At 37.9% G+C, this 11,076-nt stretch overlaps 1 protein-coding gene across 1 annotated transcript; it reads left to right on the forward strand.

Moving 5' to 3' along the window:
- Positions 1-125: 125 nt before the first annotated feature.
- On the forward strand, positions 126-10,141 carry LOC126378043 (uncharacterized). Its single transcript, XM_050026132.1, has 5 exons — positions 126-277; positions 441-709; positions 6,187-6,345; positions 6,576-9,116; positions 9,586-10,141. The coding sequence occupies exons 2-5, from the start codon at positions 532-534 to the stop codon at positions 9,666-9,668; spliced, it is 2,961 nt and encodes a 986-aa protein (XP_049882089.1). The 5' UTR covers positions 126-277; positions 441-531; the 3' UTR covers positions 9,669-10,141.
- The last annotated feature ends 935 nt before the right edge of the window (positions 10,142-11,076 follow it).

Below are 11,076 nucleotides of genomic sequence, written 5' to 3' on the forward strand. Positions count from 1 at the left end.
ATATATCAAAACAACACAAGAGGAACTTAAAATAGCAATAAAATAAAACTCTCCGTGAACTTCAAGGTCTTGTATCCGAGCAATAATAGCAATTATTATCTGTGGTCTTTCATTGATCGTTTGATTTTCACAACATGGCGAACGTATAATCAGTTGTTATGTTACGCGTATTTTTAGTGTTTAAACCTAAATAACAATATAAATTACGTTTGATTCAGTTCCCAGACTGGTGTCTTGTTTATTTTCTAGTTCTCAGTTATAAAAGAAACAATCAAAAGTAAGTTGTTTGGCTTCTTTGTCACGAGTTCACTCACTCCACTTGTTGGGTAACTTTTACCGATAATTGCATTTGATTTTGCACATTTCTGTGCACGTTGCGGTTTATAGGATTATCAACAACGACTGCGTACCGCGAGCGCTTAGTTTTACTCTTGTTTTAGTTGAAAGAGGCAGTGTAAAAGCAGTCTGAAGGAAGGGCACGAATTCGGCGGATCATTGAACTTTTGAAGGTGATATCTGGATGTTATCACGATGCCGCGTCGCGGTACTGAGGTGATCCAGCTGCCTATGCCTCCGAAGAAGAAAACAAAGATAGTAGATGAGCCCCCACCGAGTTTAGACGTCAGCTTTTGTGATGACGAGGCTTTACCTCCTGGGATTGTGTTTAGCGATGTCCAACAGAAGAAATGGCGTATCGGCAAGCCTATCGGTAAGTTGGAAGTCACATTTTTTTATCATTGTTGTAAGACTAGAAGCTTCCTCATTGTTTGTACTATGGTACTAAACTGAAACAATATGGTGATCCATGCATGACACATAGTACCTACTTAGCTACTCCATAATGGAAGGTCTGGCTACAAATTACGACGTTAAGAAGGTTTGTTGGTCTAGGAAGTTGCATGAATAACAATTGTATATCTATGAGGAAGATACTGTTGAGTCTTAATCTTTAATTGTCTAGGCTGAAACTAAAAGTTATAGAGCTACGAATAATACTGGCACTGAACGACACAAATTATAGGCTAATAGTCAATTCTCCAATAGTCAAGACTGTCTGTCTGGATTGTCTGTTTTATTTATTAATTTTTTGGAGCTACAATGCTTGAAATTACCATTACATAGACAAATATACACTATAAGGTGCAGTACAGCTTAAGCTTTAATCTTATAATACCTCTCATTTGGGGATGGAGGTTAAAAATAGAGAAAGTAAGACATTTGGCTTATCTAACACTTAATATAGTAATAGCCCCGATTCCTGCAAACCCCTCCCAATTGCACACCTGTAATTTTTTTATCTACTGAAAATTTAAAAATGAATGATTAACCCGGGGCCATAAAATAGGCATCTCACTGATATGCGACTCAGTTGACGTGTGCGGTCAACTGAATTCTGTCGGTTTATTGACCAATATAAAATTTCGGGAGGGTTTTTAAATTTCTACCTAAAATTGATGTGTATGTTCTATAAATTTTATGCCTTTCCTTGTCGGCGGATAATAAATGGCAGGTATAACTTAAAATAAAATTAGAAGGTCTATAGGAATTAGCACCAATGTCACATCACACTATGAGTTTATACCTAATTGTGTGACTCAAAGTCAATCTATGATGATGCATATGTTGTATAAATAACTAGAGATTTACATAACTATGACTCACTACCCTGCTAGAGAGAATAATACATGTTTTCAAATATTTTGTTGCTATAATCTTAGTTGCCTGGAAGAAAGTACAAATTATTGGCTAGAAGACATTTTTTTTTCTTTGTATACAATAATTTTATACTGTTATTTATCTTATATATAAGCTCCCTAATAAAAAAATATTAGACGTATAATTGTCATGTTATTGGCAATGTGTATTGAGCTTTGGTACATGATTACTACATTATAGAAACATGGCACGGCTTCATCTGGGTACAATCATTTATTATTTTTTAAATGTCATTTTTATTTCTTATTCTTCAAGAAATGTAGCTCATAACAGGGACCACCACAACAAACACAACACCTCCATGCAGTAGTTCCTGCGATTACCCCAGGTATACTAGGACCAACTTGTTTTGATCATCATCTCCCTACCGTTATCCTGTTCTCACAGGGTCTGCTTACCTATCCTGAAGATTTGACAGGTCCGGTTTTTTACAGAAGCGACCACCTGTCTGACCTTCCAACCCACGAAGGGAAAACCAGCCCAATACAGGTTAGGTCAAATACCGGAGACCCGGTGTTTAAGGTGGTTACAATGTTTTCCTTCCAAACATGAATTCATAAACCATAGGTTTAGGCCCGTGCCAGATTCGAACCTGCGACCTCACAGTGAGACCAAGGCTCCTATTACAATTTTTTTTTATATTATGTATATTTGTTGGTTAATGTCATTAGTGCAAATTACAGTTGTTAGTCAACTTATGACTTATTACGATGAAAGCATAAAAACTCAATACCAGAACAACTGTTTTAAGTAGGTTGTTATATGAGTCATGTCAGGGGCCTTTGGCGGCTCAATACTAACCCTGACACCAGGGTTGATGAGGTTAGCAATCTACCTCACAACCCACACGATAGAAGTAGGTGGAAAAAAAAATTACCTTGACTTTGTAAGAGCTAAAAAGTAGTGTATTTATTTTAAAATGTCATTATCTGTTGGCCTTGGATCAGTGAACCTTACATACATAATGTCCACTTACATAATACATGACCAGTTATTAAACGGTTGCTCATAATTAATTTAACAATCCATTGTTATCAATAAAATGCAAGTAAGTAATAATATGTAATGCAACCATACTTTTATATTCATTGCATAACTATTTTTATAATACAAAAAAAAGCAATATTTTAATTTTCCCACAAATTAAAACCAAACTTCTCTATAAATAGTGTTGTCTCACAACCCAGAAATTTCTGCTTCCTAGTAGAAACCGACAGGAGATGGGCTATTGCCATTCATGTTCGAAATTTAAAATATGGGCTGTATGTTTTACTATATCACTACATACGCTTAAATCTGTAAAACTACGCAACGGATTTTGATACGGTTTTTTTTAATAGACAGAGTGATTCAAGAGGAAGGTTTATATGTATAAGCTATTATACATATTTAAAAAAACCGCATCAATATCCGTTTCAGATTTCGTTTTCAGATTTAAGCGTACATAGGCATAAAGGGACAGAAAAAGCGACTTTGTTTTATACTATGTCACCTATATTATTACTAGTTGTTCTGCCCATCCCAATAAGAATAGGCTACTTCTCAACTAGTCAAATCAATTACTTTTTACTAAACGTCAAAACACGAAATTACTATGGAATTTGTATGAAAAAGCACACTGTGACGTCATAGAAAAACGTGATAAAATGCCTGACTTATTATTACGTTTTTTCATAAATGTTTTTCGCTAGTTTTAGATCTGTCTTTATTTAGTAATAAAAATTTAATAATTTATATTGAACCTAATACACGACCCAATTAAGGGTGTGTATTATATGTATGTAATGTAAATTCCAAGTCCTTTGTTAGTAATAATATCAAGCGCAGCCTAAATGAATATTCATTAGAGCATTGGCCTCTAAAATGTGAGAGAAAACACGTTCTGAAGCTGCTGATCCACTTTATGTGTATATTGATCTGATCGCTCTCTGCCTAGGTTCTTTTATAATATAAACACCTAGATTGTTTACCTTATTGAGTTTTAGACCGACTTATTTGCGCCATGATGCTATTTGCCTCAGGATTTTGGTATTGGTATTCACGGGCCGTTTTCCAGAACTCGACGTATAGGCGCCTATTTTGCGTGATACCTGAAACTCCTGGATCACTCCAGCCAGCCTAATTGCCCGAAATCTACCAAGCAGTGCCATGTTGCTGACCACTTTGATTTGATGATTTACTATTTATTTTCTTTCACCCTGAGGTTGCCTGGCAGAAATTGCTGTTTAGCAATAAGGCCGCCTATTGTGCTTATGTTTTATTCGTATGTTTATGTCCTTTGTATATGTTGTTGTGCAATAAAGTATTATTGATTGATTTGGATTTGATGCTTATAAAAGTAAGCTATACAGAGCTTCTAGACGGAGTTAGGTTGGGTTACATAGTCAACAACAGCATGCATAATAGACCTTAGAATCTATCATCCGTATTCTAAGACGTTCTCATCTCTTCCTCCACTCGACTGGGCGTCAGAGCTCAGCTGAGCATTTCGGTATTTTAAGTTGTCATTTAACACGCTCGTCCCGGCTTGACGAGAGCTACGGGTTCAAATCCCGTCCGAGTCAGAATTTTTGAGTTTCCCTAAGCATGAGTGATTGCTATAAAAAACAAAAGTCTCTACATAGGTATTGTTTTATCCTCCTAAGACCGAATGTTCCTTATAAATCCAAACCCCATAAAGTGATTTATGTAAAAAAGTGATATTGTTTAACTATTGTGCCTGGAAATCTCGGTCTTAAGAGGTTAAATTATGTATGCCTGCTTACATGTAAAAATAGCTATTTTCATACAAGTATTTCATTCAACCCAGAGTTATGCGTTTGTTATATAGGATTACGATTATCTCTTTACGTAATGTTTCGATATTCAATGCCAAAGTCTGTGTTTGCTTTTAAAATTGAAATGTACACAGCTGTTTAAATACAACAATTATTGTTAACAAACAAAAACTACACGACGGTTGATATAAGATAATGGGATATTCTTGCATTAAGAGATTTACTGAAAATAGGCCCAGTTGGTAGACCGCTTGCCTCTCACTTTGAGGTCGCAGGTTCGAATCCAGCACAGGCCTGAACCAATGATTGTCGAATTTGTTTTCGAAGTCATGTTTGGATTATAAATGATTATCACGTGCTCAGCGGTGAAGGGAAACATCGTGAGGAAACCCACATTGCGTGGCCGCAGGACCGGGCCTGGTCGATTTACATCTGGCACATTCAGACGTAATACACGCTCGATTAAAGGAGGGCTGTCTGTCCTACCCTTAAGGATATTTATAATAAATTTGGCTAGCGCCATGTCTTAAGCGTAGCCAATAGTGTTCGTGCATATATCGTGTCGCGCGGGATATGCCGGCCCCATGTTTCGGTTGCAGCAGGATATAATTTTTTGTTTTTTCAACGTAATTATCATGGATAAACTTGTTGAAGGTCAATGTAACATTTTTGAATTTACGTCATTTCGCAAGGTGTTATGGCTGAGGAGAAGAAATGACAAGAAACTGCAACAGCAACACATCTTTTAAAAACCAATGAGGATATACATTACAAGTTATTTAATAACTAGAGGAACACATTCAATACCAGACATTTTTATCATTTAGGTAGTCATTAATCTTATAATAAGCTTTTTTACAGTAAGCTTCACATGAGCTTTAAATTTATTTTCTGACAAATTTAAAATATTATCTGGTATTTTATTGTAAAAACGTATACATAACCCCAAAAAAGATGAATTTAATTTACTTAATCTAGAATTTTGAATAGCAATTTTATGTTTATTTCTTGTATTGTAAGTATGCCTTTCACAGTTTCTCGGAAGGAGAGATACATTTTTACGTACATACATAATGTTTTCATATATATATTGACTTGCTATAATGTTTACATAACACGTAACATAGTATAGCATCACGCCTGTATCAGAGAAGCAGAACAGGGGTAGGCAGAGTTATACACCCACTCCTCGCTAGCTATGTTTAAGTCCCATATAATAGGAGCCAAACCTATTGCCATCAACCGGGCACACGCAAAACCACAAGATATCAAACGTGAATTAAAACTCATAAAAGTTAAATTCAATCTTCTATCGTGTGGATTGTGAGGATTACCAACATCATCAACCCTGGTGTCAGGATTATTATTCAGCCGCCAAAGACTATGTATTTACAATAAGTAGTAACGGCTTAACGTGGCTTCCGAAGCACGTATCATCTTACTTTTGGACAATCGGGTGATCAGCCTGCAATCAATTTAAATTCAAATTATTTATTTTCAGATTAATATCCATAGCAATGCTAACCAAACCAAGACCTCACAAAGTGACTTTTGTGGTATGTCCCGGATTCGAACCCGGGACTTCAGGATCGTGAGCCCAAAGCTCAACCACCACCACCACCACCACCACGCGACCACGGAGGCCGTTTCATTAGAAATAATGTTTATGAAAACTTTTTATAACAATTTTCAGGTAGAGGCAGTTTCGGCCGCATCTACCTGGCCTCCGACGAGGTAGATAAGGAGGTCACGAAAGCCAGCGCCAGGCACGTGGTCAAGATAGAGCCGCATACGAACGGGCCACTGTTCGTCGAGGTACATTGCCTTATACGCACTGCGCAGGTTGATAAAGGTAAGAAAAAAGTTTTTTTTTTTTCTATATCTAAAGGTTGTCTGGAAGAAATTGCTGCCTGAGCAATAAAGCTGCTTGTTGTGCCTTGGTATATTTGTCCAGTATTAAAGTATATTCGTATTATTAGACAAATCTACACAAACTTACGCATGTAATCCTTGAAAGGATGTCTTTATTATTTTAGTATAAATTATACGATTTTATTATCTTCACGACTTTATGGTTTCCAGTGAAAGCATGGCGCCAGCGCAACAAACAGAAACGTCTCGGTATGCCAGTCTACATAGCCAGCGGGTCCTTCACAGACGACAACACCGGCGTCAAGTATCGTTTCCTCGTCCTACCGCGCTACGACATCGACCTACAGAAGATCATCGCCAGAACCAAGGTCTTGGACCTCAAAAACGTCCTCGTTTTAGCTGTCCAGATACTTGACGTCCTGGAGTACCTCCACGACCAAGGATACACACATTCTGACATCAAAAGTTCAAATTTAATGCTGGGTTTTGACGCCGGAAAACTGAACAAGATGCCGATGATGAAACCGGCACCGTCTTTCCAGAAAGAAACTAAAGAGGTGGCTGTTTTGGCCGGGAAACATAGAAGGGCCAAGAGCGCGAAGTCTCGCGCCTCAAATTACTATGATGATGAAGATTTCATTGTCAAAGAGAAGGGAGATAATACAGAGGAAGAGGACGACGATGTCGCAAATGTTAAGAGGAAGCTTCGTAAGATCCTATCAGACAGAGACAGCAGGACCATGCACAGACACCACGCGTTCAATCTGAGACAACTATCAAACTATGTCAACTACGAAGACCTAAACAGCTCCGTGTGCTCAGACCAATCGTACCAGAAACTTCTAGACGATTTCGGACACAGAAGCATCATCCGCACCCCAGAAGAGTTCTACGAAGACGTAAAAAAGAGAAACGGGAAATTTAACAGTGAGATTAATTTAAACGACATACACAAAGAAGCGGTCATGTCACAATCAAATGGACAGATCTACTTGCTTGATTACGGGCTAGCTTCGAAGTTTCTGGACGCTGAAGGGAAGCACAAAGACTTTGGTATGGACGCTCGGAAGGCGCATGACGGGACCTTGGAATATAGCTCTAGAGATTCGCATATAGGGGCCCATTCCCGTCGATCTGATTTGGAAACTCTTGGATATAATCTCCTGGACTGGCTGACTGGTACCCTCCCCTGGAAGACTAGTGAAGTGTTAGCTGAACCGGATTTAGTTCACGCACTCAAGAAAAACTACATGGATGACGTGAAATCATTCCTAAAGACTTGTTTCAAGACTGAATTTTACCCTCAATTCATGGAAAAGTATCTGCATTACGTCACGACCTTGGAGTACACTGACAAACCAGATTACGACTACTGCAGAAGTTTGTTCAAAAGTGAACTGTTGAAGAATGGGTATAATAAAGATATGTGCTTGAATTTCGCGGAACCGGCTCTTTCACCTATGAGCCGAAAGCTTTGCTATTCGAAGCGGTTCGGCAGGAAGAATACTCCACCAGACTTCTTGGCGCGGAGCGGTATCAAGAAATCTTATGAAAGAGAAAATGTGTGTTCGTTAGAGAATGATCTTAAGTTGGAGTTGTTGAAACAGACTCTCAACTCGTCAAGTGACGGAATCCGGAAACCGTGCACCTCTCGTAACTTCTTCATATCAGACGCAGATCTAGTCGCTCGCCTGAAGAAATCTCTCATGCCTCTGGATGTCTTCGGCAAAAAACTGTCTCCAAAAAACCTGCGATCACAACATAAGAAAAATATTAAGAAACGTCGCGGTGTAAAAAAACACAGGAATAGTATCGGAAAGTTTGGCAACTTCATGGGATCGGCAAGACAGTTCACTTGGGCGGAGATTTTAGCTGGCAACCCAGAGGATATCATTCGGAAAGAACGCAACAACGCGAAGAGTGACGAGGAAGACGATGATGAAGAAACATGCAAATATCGGATCCGGAAACTATCAGATGCTTCAGACAACAGTGATACCAACTTACTATCGCCTCTAATGCAGATGGACTATCTCGAAAGCATGAACCCTACTTACGCCATGAAGGAAGTAGTAGCTAACTTCAAGAAGAAAGTCTCAGGTCATGTTAAAAATTCTAAAGAAACCGAAGAACTCCCTGAAGGATTAGAAGGCTATACTCCGGCAATGATCAAAGTGTACAGGATGAAAGAAAAGAGAGAGGTGAAGGAAAGACTGGAACAGTTGAAACAGCAAGTTTTAAATAAAGAACCAGTGGTAATTGTACCAAGATGTACGAGGTCCAAGAAAAGTGTCTCTAAGAAGATTGAACCAATAAGATCCACCAGACAGAAGACTACAAGCGAAAGTTCAATTGAGGAAGAAACGGACAAGCCTAAAGAGACAAGAATGAGGAGACAGAAAGGATCAACCGACAGTAAGCAAGAAGAAACAGAAAAAACAACAAGAAAAACCAGAAAAGCAACCAGTGTTGACAAGACAGAATGTGACAATGAGAAAACAAAAGTAAGAACCAGACAAACCAGACAGAATACTTCCTCTGACTATGAAAAAGGTAAATCTGAGACTGATGTAGAAAACGTCCCTAAAACAAGAGCGACCAAGCAGAAAAATTCCAATGTGGAGAAAATGGAAGTTGACTTAGAAATTTCCACTAAACCCACAGACAGGTCTAAGTCTAGGAGTACTAGAAATGTCGCTAAGAAAGAAGTGAAGATTGTGGAGAGAAAGCCGTCTTCATTGAGTTGTAAAAGTAAGTATAATTTTATTATTTTAAATCAAAAAGATTATAATTACGTTGACAATGAACTTCAAGGTGGCTTAGGACTTCAGAGGAGATCTTATGTAGTAAGCAACTTACATAAGGTTGGCAGAACCACAGCTGACCAGAGGACACCTGCAGCCACTTTTGACACTAAATCCTATGATAGGTATGATGAACTACATGGTGATCAGCCCAATGTCTATCATGTGATAACATGGGCGGAGGGGGGTTATGGGGGTCATGACCCCAAATAGGCGACAGGTTGGGTCATGGATGGCCACTGCAATTTTATCTAATTCTCTATGAAGATACGTTGTCTGCGACCTGATGACCCCCCTTCAAAAAATCTGGATCCGCTCGTGTGTGATAAAGGATACATTCCATCTCCCTGTTTATAACTTGCCTGGGTAGATATAACTGGGAAGAAGTTTATGATGAACTTAATTTCCTATTACAGAGTCGTCGCCGAGGGCCAGATCTCGGATCGTCGCTCCCAACAACCGGAGGCGCCTCAGAAGCAGCCGACGTAAATGTCTCTAACTCCACATCTTTTACTTCGTCACTACCCTCGAAATATTAGCATAACGATAATCTTATGTGATCCATTATTTGTCCGTTCAATTTTTTTTTTATAAGATCGTACTTTTCCATTTCTTTTTTTATATTTTTAGTTCTTAAGATGCTAGGTGTTCTATTAACCCACCTTTTTTCAATATTATTGTTTGACGATTTAAAAATTGAGCAACCTATGTGATTTTTTTCCATTACAAAATCTTAACATATTAAAATATTGATTAAATGAATTTAGGCATCACATTTTCCTCGTTAATTGTAAGGAAATTTAGGATACGGACCCGATTTCAGGTCGTGACTAGGCTTAATAAATTGTTTGCATTTAGCAGAAAAACATTGATTTTGAAACGCGAAGTAGCTAAGAATTTGTAACAAGCGCCTATTTCCGCGATTTAAATGTTTCCTGTAGATGAATAAATAAAAGTGATTTTGTTATTTGATTTCTTGTATTAATTGGTTTCCAACCCTGTGTTCAGCTAGCCATGCCTTGATGTGATTTTTTTTATAATTCACTTTCGCTTTATTTGTACACATCTTACCAACAAAAAAAATACAAAATGTCATGTACTCATTGCACGATTCGTGCTTAAAAAGCGCATTTACTTGACAAAGTTGCCAGGCAGAAAAAAAAATTATTACTTCAGCAAAATGCAACTCTGTATCTGTAATCTAACTTCTAAACTATCCCAATCAGAAGCCACAAAACAATAAAATATGCATAAATTAGTATTATTATAGAGTTATTTCTAAAATATATATATATTCGTCAACAAAAACAAAAAATTGCACTTCTTAGAAAACAGTAGTGTAGAATTAACTGGAAGAATCCGGCATCCCTAAATAAAAAATAAACTGTCATTTTACAGGCGACTAGTGTTGCCAACTTAGTGGATTTTCCACTAGATCTGGTGGTTTAGACATGTGGTTCGGCGAAAAAATATTAGTTTTAGTGGCTAGTGGATTTTTTAGTGGATTAGAGTCCTTCCAGTTAGCGGTAAGTGACGAATTTAACCACTAACACAACCGAATATGGTTTATGAGTTACTTGAGCGAAAGAACCAATATAGTTTATTTATTAGTACATAATACATACAATAAGTTTCAGATTGAGTAAGATCAAGATGCCTAAGCCACAGTACACCCAAAAGTTTCGTGATTGTTGGTTACGTGACCCAGTTTTAAGGGATTGGTTGCAAATAGTCGAAAGCACTGGTGATCCAGTTGCTAAGTGCAAATTATATGGTATATTATTAAGGAATCATTATTAATAATAATTGAATAATTTACCCTGTCTCTAGCACGTCTTTACCTACGACGCGGCGCTAAAGAGGGGGAAAAACATCCCACGATCTGATTGCACTGATTCGGCTTTGGG

The sequence above is a fragment of the Pectinophora gossypiella genome, chromosome 25, assembly GCF_024362695.1.
Source record: "Pectinophora gossypiella chromosome 25, ilPecGoss1.1, whole genome shotgun sequence".
In the NCBI taxonomy this organism is placed as follows: Eukaryota; Metazoa; Arthropoda; class Insecta; order Lepidoptera; family Gelechiidae; genus Pectinophora; species Pectinophora gossypiella.

Bases quoted from the DNA above. Each gene is read 5' to 3' on its own strand.
- LOC126378043 (XM_050026132.1), top strand. From the start codon at position 532: ATGCCGCGTCGCGGTACTGAGGTGATCCAGCTGCCTATGCCTCCGAAG. The intron at 710-6,186 runs GTAAGTTGGAAG...AACAATTTTCAG, and splicing joins GCGTATCGGCAAGCCTATCG to GTAGAGGCAGTTTCGGCCGC. The intron at 6,346-6,575 runs GTAAGAAAAAAG...TATGGTTTCCAG, and splicing joins CACTGCGCAGGTTGATAAAG to TGAAAGCATGGCGCCAGCGC.